Source organism: Pseudonaja textilis, chromosome 5 (genome assembly GCF_049901715.1).
Source record: "Pseudonaja textilis isolate UNSWEBS1 chromosome 5, rPseTex1.2, whole genome shotgun sequence".
In the NCBI taxonomy this organism is placed as follows: domain Eukaryota; kingdom Metazoa; phylum Chordata; class Lepidosauria; order Squamata; family Elapidae; genus Pseudonaja; species Pseudonaja textilis.
In genome coordinates, this window is record NC_141994.1 from 28,465,239 (window position 1) to 28,483,079 (window position 17,841).

Sequence of the window (17,841 nt, forward strand, 5' to 3'; positions counted from 1 at the left end):
AAAACACACCCATACACATACACACAGACTGACACTGCAAGTGATTGCCTTTATTTCTGAAATCTGAGTGCGTCTTACTCGAATAGGCTAGAATAGGATAGCAATAACATGGTAAACAGATTTGTGTTGTGTGTGTGTGTGATTGAGTGGTGTGCAAAAAGGAGAGAAATCCCCTATCTATATTATCATTTTCCTGACAATAATACTGCAACATTTTGTTACATGGCAAATGGGTATAATTCTAGGCTTATAAGGAAATGTGCCCCTAATTTCTAGACAATTATGAAACCAACCAAGGGTTAATGCTGATTAGAGTTCTCTGTCATTAGAATGTCTACATTATTTAAAACCTATATTTGATTTTCCCACTGGTCACAGGTTCTATTACATATACCAAAGTCTATGCGCTCCAAAACCCAAGAGAGCCAACACAACCTGCCTTGTCTCTAGGCAACCTGTCCTTAAGTACTAAAGGCTATTTACTATACCAACGCTTCTCCAATTCTACAACAACTCCTGTTGCTCACTACTGTTCTTTGTGAATCCTATTTTTGGAAAACAATAACTCTTTTATTTATCTTGGCTAATTCTGGCTATTTCCCAAACAAACACAAACCACCTTCCTCTCACAGCACCACTACAGTTGCCTCTTTGCTCAGCTTTTACAGCTACCAGTTGCTGGGCTGTCTAGAGCAGGGATGTCAAACTCAATTTCATTGAGGGCCGCATCAGGACTGTGGTTAACCTTGGAGGGGGAAGGTGTGGGGGCTATGGCCGACTGGGTGGGCATGGCTGTGGCCAGCTTGACACCAGTCCCCAAACTGCTGGCATGTTTCCTCTTTGCATTGGGTAGACTCGGCTGAAGCTACACTGGCCTGATCTCCTCTTTGCATTGAGTAGACCGGGCCAAAACTACATTGACCTGATCTTTCCTCTTCTCACTGGGTAGACTGGGCCGAAGCTACTCTGGTCTGATCTTTCTTTGCATTGGGTAGAACAGGATGGCCCCGCAGGTCAGATCTGATCACATCGTGGGCTGGATCCTGCCTGCAGGCCTTCAGTTTGACACTCCTAGTCTAGAGAGAAGTTTTAAAGGGACAGGGCACCAGCAGCCCAGGCCACTTTGCAGGCAGCCTGTCCTCTCACACCAGTGCGTCTTTTGTGTCTGCGACAATTGGTTCACAAGACAAAGTGCAGCCATTTCACTTTTCTTTCTGCTCAGTACAGAAAAGAAAACAGACACTATTCCTGCTCTAAAAGGGAACAAAAGAAGAAGCTCCATCAACAAGCAAAGGAGCTGCATATGACACCCTTTCATGGACAAGTCATGCTGCCTTCCAAATGTAGTTTGTCTAGGAGCCAAAACATGGAGAAGCTGGAGATCACAGAAAGGGCCATCTAGGGGCACTAGAACAAGCTGACCACCTCTAAATAAATGTGCTCCTTTTATGGCTGACCTAAAGAAGAGAATTACAGGCCTTGCCTGCTAAAATTTCTGCAGGCTGAAAATCAAGAACCACAGTTCTGTAGGTTTTATTTTATTTTTTTCAGGCAAAGTGAAAAGCTTTATTAAGGTGAGAGTGTGTCAAGTTTTTTTACAGAGTACAGAAACAAACAATACATTTCTTTATTTGTTACATTTACATGCTGTCTATTTCACTCTCAGATGACTCTGGGTGGTTTGTAAAACCAAAACCAAAAACATTAAAAAATGAAATATTAAAAGTAATAGAAATTACTTGAATTCATTCATTATATGTGAAGCTTCTGAAAGCAACAAATTGAACAATTAGAGACATTAATAGTGAGAATTGGACAGTAGAAAACATTGGTTGATTCACATGTAATCAACTTACTGTGTTGGGAATGAACACAATCTTCTCTGCCCTTCAATCACCTTAGATCTGATTGGCAGAAGTAACAGCCACTGGGAAAAGTCTTTTTATTAATCAATATTGTGCTGGATAGACTACTTCAACTTAAATGAATAAATGAGTTTAAATGGCAGTTCTGGTGGCCATCTTTGCAAAAAGACATAGAAGCTTATGTCGCCAGTTGTCCTGTATGTGCTTCAGCAAAACGACCTCCTAGTAAACCAGCTGGTCTGCTACAGAATGTTGCTAGGCTGAGTGCCCCATGGAAGGAAATTTTCATGGATTTCATTGTGAAATTACCTGAGAGTGGGGAAAATGCAGTCATTTGGCTGATTACTGACCTATTTTCCAAACAGGTACACTTTGTCCCCTGTGCAAAGATTCCCTCTGCTAAAACGTTGGCTAAACTGTTTATTCTATATGTGTATAGGCTACAGGGTGTTCCTGAACGTATAATTTCAGATAGGGGGTATAATTCACTTCTATCTTCTGGAGAGAATTTTTGAAGTTATTAGGCTCCACCCAGGGCTTAAGCTCCACCCACCATCCTCATACTAATGGGGCTTGTAAATGGACTAACTTGGTACTAGAACAATACCTTAGATGTTATGTAAATTATGAGCAAGATGACTGGTCTGATCTATTGACTTTTGCAGAGGTGGCTTATAATAACTCCATCCATAGTAGCACTGGATTCATCCCATTTAAAGTAGCTACTGGTCAGGATATCGTACCCATTCCAGAGCTAACGCAGGAGAAACCCAGAATCCTATCACTGGCAGAGTGGATAACCCAGTTCTAGCTTACCTGGCTGGTTACTCGCAAAGCATTAGATGATGCTCATCAAGCCCATAAGAAATGGGCAGATAAAAAAAGAATTCTCCAGAAAAACTACCAAGTGGGGGATAAGGTCTTCTTGTCCACTAAGTACTTTCAGACCACCCAGAAATCTAAGAAATTGGGGCCTATGTACGTTGGACCCTTTCCAATTGTATGAGTTGTGAATCCTGTTGCAGTACAGTTAGAATTGCCAAAAACTCTATTTCATGTTAGTTTATTGAAACCTGAATATACCTCCACTCTTCAACCTGACCAGCCTGCCCTTCCAGTTCCCCTTCTAACTGAAGGTGAACAGCATTTTGAAATTAAGGAAATTCTGGACTCCAGGAAACATAGGGGAAGACTCCAGTATTTGGTTGTTTGGAAACATTTTCCTCCTTCACAGTCAGAATGCGTTAATGACTGTGATGTCAGGACCTCTTAACTGTTTCGCTCTAAATACCCAGATAAACTTTGATGTACTCTGATATGTATCTTATTTGCTCCTATTTGGAATATTTCTTTGCCTGTTACCTATTATGTTTTGTTTTCCAGGGTTAATGCCTCTTTTGTAGAGGACCGAATGTCAGCCTCCAAGAAGTTTTCTTGGTTTTTAAAGTCAAACAAAAACAAACAAAACATAAAAACATCCAACTTTCTTGCATAAATGTACAAGCAGTGTGTCGGTTGGTTTACAAGTTTTTTGTGTATTCATTTCATAGTCTCAATTACAGTTACATTACATAATAATTCATATTATCAATCGACAATTGAATACCCTTGTATCATTATTAATCAATCATTTGACTATAATTTTGTTCATTCATACTTTGTGAGATAACTATAATTTACTTAATTTATTTTATAACAATTCATATAATCCTCCCAAATCTATCCTAAAAACATTTTATAAATATAATAATAAAAAAAGAAAAGAAATACACCTTTGTATATACATTATTTTCTAAAATTCTACATATTCCATCATTATATTTTATTATCTAACCATTGATAGAAAAGGTCCCAAATTTTATAAAATTGTTTGTTCTCTTGTTCTCTAATTTCAAATGTCAATCTACTCATTTCAGCACATTCCAATATTTTCTTAATGATTTCCTCCTGCGATGGTATTTTCTCATTTTTCCAGTTTTTAGCAAATACAATCCTAGCCGCTGTTAATACATTTACAATCAAATATTTCAGATCTTTACTGTATATATCAGGTAAAATTCCCAATAAAAATATCTCTGGTTTCAAATCTATATGTTTTTTTGTCCTTTTTTCCAACCACATGTGGATTTTAGTCCAGTATTTTCTAGCGTCCGCACAAGTCCACCACATATGGTAATATGAACCAGGTATCTGATGACATTTCCAACATTTTTCAGATTTATTCTTGAACATTCTTGCTATTCTTGTCGGGGGGAAATGCCACCTGTAAAACATACAATTTTTTTTTAAATTCTGTTGACATTGTCATTTTATAATTTTGAGACCACAATTTTTGCCATTTCTCCAAATCAATCCCATATCCAAAATTCTTCCCCCAAGCAATCATACTTTCTTTAACTTGTTCTTCTTCTAGTTTAATTTCTAATAAATATCCATATAGTCTTTTAATCAGCTTTTCATCAGTACCTGTCAAGATCTTATCTAAGTCAGTCAATTTATCATAAAAACCTTCTGTTTTAAAATCTTTATCGTACCTTGAATGTATTTGCGCACATGAAAACCAATTCATCTTTATACCTTGTTCCTCTAGTTTTTGCATAGATTTAAGTTCACCTTTTTCATTCAAAATTTCCTCATATCTAACTGTTTGTTCCTTCTTGTACATTATAGGATAGGAAAAAGCTTCAATAGTCGATAACCCGACTGGAATTTTCAAGTAACATTGTCTTTTAATCTTCTCCCAATTTAACCACAGAGACTCCCTATATGATGTCTTCTAAAATAGCCCTGTGTTTTGGTTCCCTTATACCATAAAAAAGCATGCCACCCCAACAACAAATCATGTCCTTCTAATGTCAACAATCTAGTATTTCTTAATGTTATCTATTCCTTAGCCCACATCAAGTTTGTAGCTTGATAGTACAACTCCCAATTAGGCAAACCAAATCCCCCTCTAATTCTAGTATCTTGCAAGAGTTTTAATTTTACTCTCGCTTTCTTACCTTGCCATATATATTTCAAAACAATTTTATTTAAATCTTCAAAATAGTCCTTTCCAAGCCTAATTGGTATTGTTTGAAACAAATATAAAATTCTGGGTAAAATATTCATCTTGATTGTTGAAATTCTCCCTATTAATGACAATTGTAGATTTTCCCATTTCATTAAGTCTCACGCTATCTGCTGTTTAAGTTTGATGTAATTGTTCTCTTTTAATGTACTGCATCTTGCTGTCAAATGAATCCCCAAATACTTAATCTTATTCGTGACTTGAATTTTCAATAGGTCTGCCAATTCTTCTTTTGGTCTTAATAGCATATTCTTTGTCAAAATCTTTGTCTTATCTTTGTTTATTTTCAAACCAGCCACATTGCCATATGCCTCTATCATTTCTAGTAATTTTGGTGCTGTTTCTAAAGGGTCTTCTAGAATAAAAGCCAGGTTATCCGCAAAGGCTTGCAATTTAAGTTCTTCCTTTTTATTTTCATTCCTTTTATACTCTTTTTGTCTCTAATATTTCTATTTAACACTTCCAAAGTTAATATAAATAGCAAAGGTGATAGTGGGCATCCTTGTCTTGTACCTTTTCTTATATATATGGAATCTGTCAATTCTCCCTTTATCATTACCTTTGCCATTTGCTTATAATATATGGCTTCTATTGCTTGAATAAATTTTCTGGCAAAACCCATCTGTTCCAATAACAATAACATGAATCTCCAATTCACATTATCAAATGCCTTTTGTGCATCTAAAAATATCAAAGCCATTTGTTTTGTTTCAATATTTATTTCTTGAATGTTAGATATTAGTTCTGTTGAGATTCAAATCATATCTATTCTGGACCATGATAAGTGTCTATTTGAGTAAAAAGTGTATTGTTTGGTTTTAGCGTTTCTTTCTCTCCATATATCTTTTAAATTTATTTCATCTATCATTTAAAAAAAAGATTTAGGGAAAGTCTTTCTGTTTTGCTTTGTTGTTGTTGCTGTATAGTCCAATTTATTGTTTACAATTCCACTGAAATCTCCCATCATAACTATATTAACACAGTCCAGTTTAATTATTTTCATGTGTAATTTTTTATAGAATTCTTCTTGTTTATCATTTGGAGCATAAATTGCAATCAGGAGTGTTTTCATATTATTGTCCATTATTTCCACCATTAATACTCTTCCATTTTCATCAGTGTAAATCAAATTTGCTGAAATGGTCTCTTTGATATATAAAACCACTCCTCTTTTCTTACATCCAGTCAAAGAAGTAAATATTTTCCCTAATTTTGGCTGTACCAACAGCTGTTCATATTGTTTTTTAATATGTACTTCTTGTAGACAAATTATATAAAATTTTAGTTTCTCTAATTTATGAAAAGTTTTCCTTCTTTTAGCAGCTGAGTTAAGTCCATTTATATTCATTGTAATCAATTTTTTTTCTGCCATGATTATATTTTGTAGTTGGGTTTGGTTCACGCTGTTCTTTAGTTTCCACCTGTCCACCTATTGCGCCTTCTTCTTTTTCAGTCCCCATTTGGTCCTCTTGGAATTCAATTAGTGAGACCTCTTTTTCTGCCTCTTCCTCTCTCCTTCCAAAAAATTCTGTGTAGAATAATTCTGCTTTCTCAATTGAATCAATTCTATGTCTCTGTTCTTGCCATGTAAACATTAACCCTTCTGGAATTAGCTATCTATAATTCACCTCTTTTTTCAGTAACATTTTAGTCAAGAATCAGTATTCCCTTCTCATCTCTCTCACTTTTCTGGGTATTTGTTTTAAAACCACAATCTCCTTGCCCTTGTATTTCAGTGTTTTCTCTCTTGCCACTTGCAATATTTGTGTTTTAATGGCTTTCTTTGTGAATCTGATATGAACTTCTCTTGGTAGGTTATTTCTCATCGCATATCTTGTAAAAACTCTATATACCTCATCTACTTCCTCCATCATCTTCTCTTCTGTTATTTCCAAAGCTTCAGCCAGTATTTCTATCATTATCTCAGCTAGATTTTGTCCTTTTTCTTCCTCTATGTTTTGAAATCTGAGATAAAATTTGGATCTGTCCATCTCCCATTTCAGCATCCCACTTTTATCTTGTTCAACCACTGTTAATCTGGTGTCAATGTCTCCAATCTTTTTGTCTCTTTGTTTATCTTCTTCTTCAATTTTTTGGAATCTCTCATCATACTTCACCATCATTTGTTGAATGTTCTCCACTTTTTCATCAGTTTTCTCTATTCTCTTTTCAATGGTGTCTGATTTTGTTTTAAGTTCTTGGATTCCTTGCATAATCATCTGTAGGGTCACTTTTTCTTGTTCTTTGTCTTGCTTTAACATTTCTGAATTGAACGTTGTGCTCCAGATGGTGGGGAGGTGGAAGTAGAAGTTGAGGGGCCAGAAGCTATAAATTTCCTACTCATTTTAAAAAATTCAAAATCTTCAGGTTCTTCTGAACCTTAATCCAATTATGAAGTAGCCAGTTATAATCCAAGATAAAAAATAAAAATGGTAGAGAGAAAAAAGCCCAATAGTAATAAAAAGAAAAGGAGAAAAAAATTCTTCAGGTTCTTCTGAACCTTAATCCAATTATGAAGTAGCCAATTATAATCCAAGATGAAAGATAAAAATGATAAAAAGAAAGAAGCCCAATAGTAATAAAAAGAAAAGGAGAGAAAATTTCTTCAAGTTCTTCTGAGCCTTAATCCAATCAATAGTTAAATAAAAAGGAAGGGAAGAAGCAATTTTTTTAAAAAAAGAAAAAAAAAAGAAAAAAGAGAAAAAATTCTTCAGGTTCTTCACCACCTTAATCCAATTAAGAAGTCTCAAAAATAAAAAAAAAACATAAAAATGAACCAAAAGTATGGACAGAAAGATAAAAAAACCCAAAGAAGAAAGGGGAAAAAAAGAAAAAATTTGGAGGCTTTCCCTTTTAAATAAAAAGCAAAGATGGAAATATTACAAAAATAAAAGTTTTTTTTTAAAAAAAGAGTACAGTAAAGCTGGTAAGGAGGGGTAGCACAACTTAGAAAAATAAAAAGGACACACTGCACTTTATTTAATTATCCAAGGCTCTTATTATAACTCTCTTCTCCACAAACTTCAAAACCAAGCTTCAATTGTTGGTAGAAATACAGAACACCTGCAATAACACTCTCCCGTGCTCTTCCCTCTATCTTATTACGTTGCAATGTCCTTGAAAGGGAGTCTCTGATCTTTCTCCACTTTCTCAGCTTCGTCTAAAATATTTTCAAGCCTCTAGTTGGCAGTGTTACAAAGTTTCTTTACTCTCACTTTCCCCCTCCTTCCCCAGACAAAACGTAATAGAAGTTAAAAAAAAAAGAGAAAGTATATATATATGTATGTATGTATGTTGTGGCTCCGGGCTTGGATTCAGCTCCTGTGACTGATATGAGTTCAACTGAGGAGGACATGGCAGAAAAATATGAGCCGGCATGGCTCAGTGATTGGACTGGTAACCAGGATGAGGAGATGGACGTGACAAAGGTAGACAGACCTGATGTATTAGAATTGTCAGGACCTTTGACCTCCTCTGGTTCCTTATCTGATCAACAGCCGGGAATGGCTGACAGGGAAGTTTTGAGAGAGTCTTCTAGTGGAGATGAGAACTTGGAAAATTTGTGGTTAAATGTAAGGAACAGAAGACGTTTGAGAAGGCAAAATCAACTGGAATGGAGGAGGAGGGCGAGTCAGTAAATTAGCATGTTGCCTCAATGAGTATAAAAGGACACAGCTGGGCTGGTACAATTTGCCAGGAACAAAGTGACTTATTGAGTGAGGACGTTACAGCAAGAAGCTCTGAGACTTGAGATTTATTGCCAGGACTGGCTTGCCGGATGGAGTAAAGATTTATGCTGTGGATTGAGATTTCTGCCAGCCATTATCTTGTAAGACTTCTTTCTGTTTGATTTAATTTGAAACGGCTGCTTTCTGTTTTGTTTGTTTGAATTTTGAAGGGAGTCATAACATATATAATATATATATATATATATATATATATATATATATATATATATATATATATATATATATATATATATATATATATAAAACTAAAGGGAGCCTCTAACCTAAAATGTTGCAAAATCAAAAAAGAGAAGAAAAATAGATGTAAATAAGAAAGGAGCCAGTCCAGTTAGCAAATGCTAAATCGAGATATCCAGTAATAAGAAAATAAAAATAAAAAACCAAGCCTTACTTTGACGCTTTTGTTTAAAAACCGCCACTTATTCAGTTCTGTCAAAACTTTTACAGATTTTTTCTTTTCCTTAGAGTGTCCTTTTAAGTCTTAGAATAATGATAAAAAAATGTTCTCACCAAACAGACAGACTTTCTCTTTCCAGTCTCTTCTGTTCCCGAGCTGTCCCAACTTCAGCAGCTTTAATGGCTGCCTCTCTGCCGCCGGCAAGAAGGGCTTCTCCTGGATCAACCAGGGACTTTGTGGTATCCCTGGGATCTACAGGATGCGCCCTTCACTATCGCCATCTCTTTGGGATGGTTTAGGTCCGTTTGGACCGTCCAGGGACAAAGATATCGGCTGCAATCTCAGACCTCTGAGATTGCATGCCGTATCGTTGCAACGTCAGCTCCGCCCTCCCTGCCTCCAAGAAGTTTTCTTGACATCTCTTACTGCCTGATTCTTGTTGGCTGCCATAGAAATGGGGGGACTGGTAATTTGGTATGGGGGGGAAAGTTTGCTGGAGTGCAAAGACGTTCCTGTGTGAACTAAAAAGGAGGGGATGCTTTCCTGCTTGCTGAGCAACTGCATAGACTTATCTCTACTAGGCCAAGGTCAACTGTCTTGGCATAATGGATGAATGAGAAACCACTTGAAGATGTGCCCCACATGACACCTCAGATTGGATGACCAGTCTGGACTCCTGGGAAAGGAAACTTGGGATAACTTTCAATATGTAGTTTCTGTACCTATTTGCCTCAGATCTTGTTTTCCTCTTGTTGCTATCACTTCAAATCCAGTAAAAGTACTTTTCTCTATTTTAATGGCATCTAAAGATTTCTTTCTTGGATTTAGAATGGAGGCACAGCTGACAGCTCCCCCTTTTATGAATCTATATAGCGATTACTTTCCAGGATCTTTATTTTTCTTTAGTAAACCAGCCAGGATGTCCAAAGCCAAGATAGATCTTGACAAGCCAAAATGCATAGAATGTTTTACACTTAATCATAATGAATGCTAGTATATTTTACACAAATTATAATTAGATGCATTTTTACATTATACCTTGGTGGCTCTGATATAGTCAGTTTGAGATGTATTTCCTGTCTCAAGCTGGCAATTAATCTTGCTTTTAATGCTACTACTTTCCCTTCTGCTCTTAACTACAGGAAATAAAGAAACCCTACCATCTGTCTTGCCTGAATTCTCTTAGGGCAAAATTTATGTGGCCAAGCGAGCAAGCCAACAATCTGCTGGCTGCCATTAATCTGCCTGCCCACACCCGGCTCCTGCACCCTCAACCATGCTGCCCCCTCTCCTTTCTCCCTGCCTCTCCTAGCCAATGTTGCTCACAAGTAAACTGCAGCTAGGAATCTCAAATATGGCCAAGAATTAACATTTATCTTGTAGCCACTGGCTGGAGTTACTAAACAGGCAGCCAAAGTAAGTGTGTGAAGGACCCCATCCAGTCACTTGGAGTCCAGGTGACTGGCAAGTGGCTGGGCTCCTCGAGAGGTGAGTAGTTTGCAGGGGACTGATCTATCGCTGGCTACAAGTTCACAATGTTCATTCTCATCTGTATTTGAGATTCCTAGCTGCAACAGACAGCAAAACTAGGGTTGACCTCGGCAGCTTCTCTCCACCAGAGTGCTTCCTGGGTGCGGCTTACAGCTCCAAGCCCAAAGCAGCAGGAGGCATGGGCTGCCTTGGTGGTCCAAGGCAGTGGTCTGTGGAGGACATCAGAGACCCAGGAAGGCTCAGGCAAAGACTTTTGTATGGCTTTCTTTCTGCCTTGCAGAAGCAGAGGTGGGCGAGAGGTCCAAGAGCACATAGCACCCCAGTGCAGTGCTCTCTTGAGGGCTGCTTGCCCACCCCCTTCACCTTGCTAGTTTGGCCGGTGATTTCCCTTGCACTTTCCTTGCAGGCCAGCCCAGCTTGGGAAGCAAGCAAACACCGGGAAGGGCTCCGGTGCCACGGTGTCCTGAGCACTTCCCTCACAGGCCAGGCCGGCTTGGGAAGCAAGCAAGCATGGGGAAGGGCTCTGGTGCCACAATCTCCCATGTGCTCCTCTCCTTCCCCATGTGTATCAGTCCACCCGCTGTTGGTATCACCCCTCCGCCAGCTCACCCTCCCCTGCTCACCTGCCAGCCCATGCAATGCGTCAATGCGGTGGCGGCGGTAGGTCATTCGGGGTGGCAATGCAGTGATAAACCTCACTGTGTGTCCCCACGGCAGACCCTTACGTCAAGTGCAGATGGCCCCACCCCTGCCATTGGCCTTACCTTCTCAGGCCAGGTGAAATAGAGTGGCCATATGGGAGGCAGCTGGGTGAATGAGCAAAGAAAGGCTCCCCAGGCAGCACAAAAAGGAGTGGGAGGGCTGGAGCTGAGAGGGCCAGGGCCAGTCAGTGGTGCAATTTGACAGTTCTGTGAACTGTGCAGAATCATAACAACTGGTTCTTCTGAACAGGTCCAAACTGGTAGAATCCCACCCCTGTAATTGGCCCAAGATCACCCTGCTGACTTTCATGCCTAAGGCAGGCCTAGAACTTACGGTCTCTTGTTTTCTAGGCCAGTATCTTAACCACTACTAGCTCTCATTATGATTAGATATGCTAAATAATCATCACAATTTTGAATTGCATGTAGAAAGTAATTAGAAACTAAGGTTGTTTTGCAAAGGAAGCCAATATTCTCAATTGGCTGGTAATATTTTAAAACATTCTTGACAAAACCACTCTGCCTGCATTTCTCAAAGCCTTATGAACTGAACATTAAAGAAATCAATGGTGATTAATACATTATAGGTTTGATTAAATTTAGTTAATATAGTTGACAAAGTAATGAAGTTTGGAATTTCTGGTATAAATGATTAAATAATACAAAAAACAAAAAATAAGTTTATTATAGTCTTCCACCTGAGGGCAGTATTGCTACAGTCAAACTGATAGTTTAAGATTTCTCAGAAAAGGGACATACTGAAAGCTGTTAAGACTAAGGCTGTACATTTTGCTATGTTGATAGCCATTTGCAAACCTTAGCTGCACCTTCCAGAACAGGTGTAACATAAATCAAAACAAATGTTGGGCTTACATGTGCCCAAGACTATGTTCAAAACAAATTGTTTTCTGTATAATGATAATAGGTATGTGTTAATACAATGGGTCTTTTTTTATTATTTGCTTGTGCAAAATATTTAACACACTAATGAGCTTTTCAGCTTTGTGTTTAAGTTGCTGCAAGGACAATATTTATCTATGATATCTTATGGATTTTTGTTAGAAAAAAATCATGGCTTTAGCTTTATTTTACAATGGTAGATATTCCTGAGGTTGGAATGGCAGGGGGGGCTGGCCATTAGGAAGTACTTTTGTTGCATCCCCGGATATGGTGCTGCCTGTGTTGACCTCGGCGTTGGTGGGGCACTTTGTATTGGGAAACCTTCCACCACCATTGCTTTCCCTTTTCCCCATGCTGCTGCAGCGTTTAAAGCAACGCCACAGCATTTGGCGCAGCCACGCGTGACCAGCCAGGGCTCCTCCGTGCAACCGGAGCCCAGCAGAGAGACTTGGCTTTGGGTGCTCCTGTCGCTGCCTTCCCTTTACCTTTGAAGGCAAAGCCAATTCTTTTAAAAACGACGCCCTACTACCGGTACAACAAAGCCTCCCCTGCCTGAGATGGCAGCTCAACCCCACGTGGGGAGGTGAATCTCCCGGGACTGCAGCGTAGGATCAGCCCATCCTGGTAGAAGCACCCAGCTGCCATCCCTGCCTGGCACCGGGCAGAGCATGAAGAGTTTTGCCTGGGGCGCCCAGTGCAGCTGACAGGCAGGCCCTCCTGCCCAGCAGCAGAGTTCTCACCAAGGCAGTGAGTGCCTCCCCACCAGACCCTCCTATCATCCCGCCAGGGCCGCGCCGGAGCCGTGCAGGCTGGGCAGAGCCGGGAAAGTGAGCTGTGGGTGCAAGCCTGCCTGCCAACCGAAAGAGCCAGGCCGACCTGAGCTTGGCTTCCTTCCCAAGTCCCTCCAGCCCGAACCCAAAGGGGCCACCTGAAGAAGCTGCCTGAGGCAGTGATAGCGCCCACCCATCTGTGGACAGGCAGGCAAGGCGATGGCCTGCACTGCATCCTCCTCCGAGCTGAGCCTCGACAAGTGAGCATTTCTGCCCGATGTCCATGCTGCTGCAGTGTTTGGAGCTGCTGGTGCGTTTGGAGATGTGTGGGGACTGGGACGGGCTGGGTGAGGGATGGAAAGGACAGGTGGCTTCAGGCTCTCTCTGCTCGACCTGCTGACCAGGGAAGCAATGTTGGCATCATCTTGCCTGCCTGTCCGCGGATGGGTGGGTGCTATCATTGTCTCAGGCAGCCTCTCCCGGTGGCCCCTTTGGGTTCAGGCTGGAGGGACTTGGGAAGGAAGCCAAGCTCAGGTTGGCCTGGCTCTTTCAGTTGGCAGATGGGCGTGCACCTGCAGCTCACTTTCCTGGCTCTGCCCAGCCCACATGGCTCCACCGCGGCCCTGGCGGGATGAGCGGAGGGTCCGGTGGGGAGGCACTCGCTGCCTTGGTGAGAGCTCTGCCACCGGGCAGGAGGGCCCACCTGCCAGCTCCGCTGGGTGCCCCAGGCGAAACTCTTCATGCTCTGCCCAGTGCCAGGCAGGGATGGTGGCTGGGCGCTTCTCCTGGGGTGGGCCGATCCTGCACTGCAGTCCTGGAAGATTCGCCTCCCCACATGGGGTTGAGCTACCATCTCAGGCAGGGGAGGCTTTGTCGTACCGGTAGTAGGGTGTCATTTTTAAAAGAATTGGCTTTGCTTTCGAAGGCAAAGGGAAGGAGGCGACAGGAGCACCTGAAGCCGAGTGTCTCCACTGGGCTCCAGTTGCAGGGAAGAATCCTGGCTGGCCGCACGTGGCTGCGCCAAATGCTGTGGCATTGCTTTAAACACTGCTGCAGCATGGGGAAAAGGGAAAGCAATGGTGGTGGAAGGTTTCCCAATACAAAGTGCCCCACCAACGCCGAGGTCAACACAGGCAGCACCATATCTGGGTATGCAACAAAAGTACTTCCTAATGGCCAGCCCCTCCCTGCCATTTCCCCCCATTTCACATGTTCAATATAGGCCTTAATTTGGGGGGAGGGGCTTAATTTGATTTTATGCCTATAAAGCATTGGGGGAGGCCATATTGTTGGAGAAACAAGGTATTATTAGGGACAGATGAAAAACCGATCAAGAAAATATATAACTACTTATTAAGTTATAAATTGGAAGAGGAACAAGCCAAAGAAACAATGATTGTATGGACAATTTTTTTTGGTTATACTGTAGGATTAGATAAATGGCAAAAACTTTTGGATAGGAACTATAAACTGACAATGGCTACTGCACATAAGGAAAATCTCTATAAAATGTTTTATAGGTGGCACTTGCCACCAGCAAGATTAGCAAAAATGTTTAGCAATATGTCCGCTAAATGTTGGAAGTGTAGTCAGACCCCAGGCACTTATCATATTGATGAACTTGTATGAAAGCAAGAAAATATTGGATGAAAATGCATACATAGTTGGAAACGATGATCAAGCAACATATAGATCTGAAACCAGAAATATTTTTGTTGAGTATAATGCCAGAGGGCTATGATAAGGGAACTATATATCTAGTTTTGCATGTATTAATAGCAGCGAGGATTGTATTTGTACAATATTGGAAAAATACACCCCATCAGATGAGGATGTAATTCGGAAAATATTAGTCTGTGCAGAGATGGATAGATTGACATTAAAAATAAAGGACAAGGAAGACACAGAATATTACTTAAGATGGAATAGATTTTACAAGTGGTTAGAGATAAGAGGTAGAAATTAGATGAAGAAACATTGTTGTCATGTATGAATTAATAAAAAGATGGTTTATAATTATAAATATGCCAATATAATCAACAGAATTACAAATAAGCTAATATAAAGAGAAATCTCCATTCAAAATTCTCAGTTATTTCTCAGCATTCCAAAACTCACCATTACAGGTCTGAACTCTGGTCATCATGAATTTCTTAAGAATTATTTTTCTGCTGATTTAATAACTGGCAGGCTTCTTTGTGGCAGAGGTGATGATTCAGATCAACCATAAATCATTTAGGTCTATTTAAATTTTTTTTATTGAAAATTAGATTTTAAAAACATTTGAACGTGGTGATCTTTTGACATATATCAATAGTCTTTACATTGTTATAATAGCAGAATGTCATCAAACAATATATATATATATATATTAGTATTCAGCTTTGTTCGGGTATTTTCCTGCGTCATTATAGTTGTGCTTTTAAAGTTGTAGCAACATGGCACCAAGTTACTAACATCCTATGCACAAGCAAACCACCCAAAAGCAATTTGCACAAAGAAGAACTAAAAGCTCTGCAAGCCCTAAAAAGGATAGCAGCATAATCATACTTCCAGCAGACGAAGGGAATGCCACATTAGTAATGGATAGAAAAGACTACGAAACAACATTGACAGACCTATTCCAAGACTCCACATAAAAACCCATAAACACGGACCCAGCCACATATCTGGAAAAAATAACCAAGAAGAAAATTATAACCAGCCACATGAGCAAAGAGATCCAACAGACGATCATCCCAAGAGAAAAAACTTCCAGATGCCCTAAACTATATGGCCTCCCAAAAATACACAAAGAAGGCATACCTCTCAGACCCATAGTCAGCTCCAGAGGAGCACCACTACAAAACCTATCTAAACACTTAGCAAAACAGCTACAGCCCCATGCTGAAACAGCAGCCTCATGTGTATAAAACTCATACCACTTCTTGGAAATGATCAAAGATCTACACATGGAACAAGAAGATCTGCTTGTAAATTTTGAGTATTCACTATTCACTCAAGTCCCGATAAAAGAAACTCTTGAAATCATCAAAAATAAATACCAACCAGATAAACACTTCATGGAACTAGCAGAACACTGCTTAACCAACACATATTTCATATACAAAGGACAAAGATAAAAGCAAATTGAAGGAGCCCCTATGGGATCACCACTGTCACCCATCATTGCAAACCTGTTCATGGAAGAATTCGAATCGAGAGCCCTGGCTAACGCCACCCACAAACCCAAACTATGGTTAAGATACATCGATGACACATTTGTGATTTGGCCCCATGGAAAAGAAAACCTAAACAATTTCCTAACACACCTAAACAGTACATACCCCAAAATCAAGCTCACCATGGAAATGGCAACAAACAAACAACTACCATTCCTAGATGTACTAATCTACAAAAAAACAGATGGCACACTAGGACACACCATATACCAGAAGAAAACACACACCAACCGCTACCTCAACGCCCAATCCCACCACCACCCAGCACAGATAAACACCGTGGCCAAAACACTAATCCCCAGAACCAAACGCCTGGCAGACAAGACACACATAAAGACTGAACTATGCACCCTGACTAAAGTACTGACAGCTAATGGCTTCCACAAAAGCAAAATCACTGGCTTGATCCACAAAAACACACTGAGACATAATGGAGACCTAGAAGATGAACAGACCTATGGAACAGCTGTCCTGCCCTACATAAGAGGTACTACTGACAAAATCAGTAAGATACTACACAGGCATCACATCAAGACTGCCTTCAAAACAGACAGAAAAATAGCAGCCATCCTTAGAAATCCCAAAGATAAAATTGACCTGGAAAACCAAGGCATATATGAAGTCCCCTGTGCATCATGTCTGGCCACATACATTGGACAGACCAATAGAAGAATAAGTACTCACATGGATGAACACAAAAATGCAGTAAAAAAGCTGGAACACACTTCCTCACTAGTCCAACACATGAAAGCCACAGGTCATAGCATCAACTTCAATTGCACCAAAACCCTAGCCACTATAGAAAACCCCAGCTACATAATTATTAGAGAAGCCATAGAGATTGAAAAAAGACCTGAAAGCATGAATAGAAGAGATGACTCCACCAGACTGTCAATTATTTGGAAGCCTGCACTCACAAACAAAAAGAATCTCCACACCACAAGCCAGGCAAACACCTGGGCACAAACAGATCCCCCCTGATACCTCCAGCTCAAACACACCCCAACCAGGCACCCAGATGAAACCTAGCTTCCTAACAAATGATAGCCATCCATTTACTCGGAGCCAAGCTGCACTAAAAGCCTCCAATACAGGAACACAATGTTGCCAGCCAACCAAGACAAAAAAAGCCACAAAACAGACAGAAGATATTAGAAATACCAATCAAGCAGAACACAGCAAACTCCAAGACCAATAAACACAGACCAAGACTCCCAACCAATCGGGATGAAGAAAAAACCATTCTGGCACAGCAGCAGGCTAGCCCCAAATTTAAAACTGAAACAACTGTAAAAGTCTGACTCACAGACGAACACAATACAGAAGCCTGATGATGGCAGATGAGATTCTGCCAAAACGTTGCTACAACTTTAAAAGCACAATTATAATGACATGGGAAAATACCCGAACAAAGCTGAATACCATACATGTAAGTACCTGCAAAAACTTAAGAAAATATATATATATAATTTTGATAGCTGAAATTCTGCCAATTAATGATAATTGAAGACTGTTCCAATGTTCTAAATCTGTTTTAATTTGTCTGAATAGATTTTCATAATTATCCTCCTTGACTGTAGAGCAACATGCCAAAATATTAATTCCTAGATATTTTATTTTTTGTACTATTTGAATATCTAATAGTTTAACAAGATTTTCTCTTTGTGTGTTGGTCAT

At 39.9% G+C, this 17,841-nt stretch overlaps 1 protein-coding gene across 6 annotated transcripts in view; it reads right to left on the reverse strand.

Annotated features, from left to right (window-relative positions):
* Positions 1-1,558: 1,558 nt before the first annotated feature.
* SLC38A4 (solute carrier family 38 member 4) overlaps positions 1,559-17,841 on the reverse strand; it is a 75,512-nt gene continuing 59,229 nt past the window's right edge. For all 6 annotated transcript variants that reach the window (XM_087934413.1, XM_087934414.1, XM_087934410.1 and 3 more), the window contains one exon: positions 1,559-4,128. In XM_087934413.1, the coding sequence (XP_087790539.1) occupies positions 4,084-4,128 (45 nt within the window). In that variant the 3' untranslated portion in view covers positions 1,559-4,083. The remainder of the gene's footprint in view (positions 4,129-17,841) is intronic.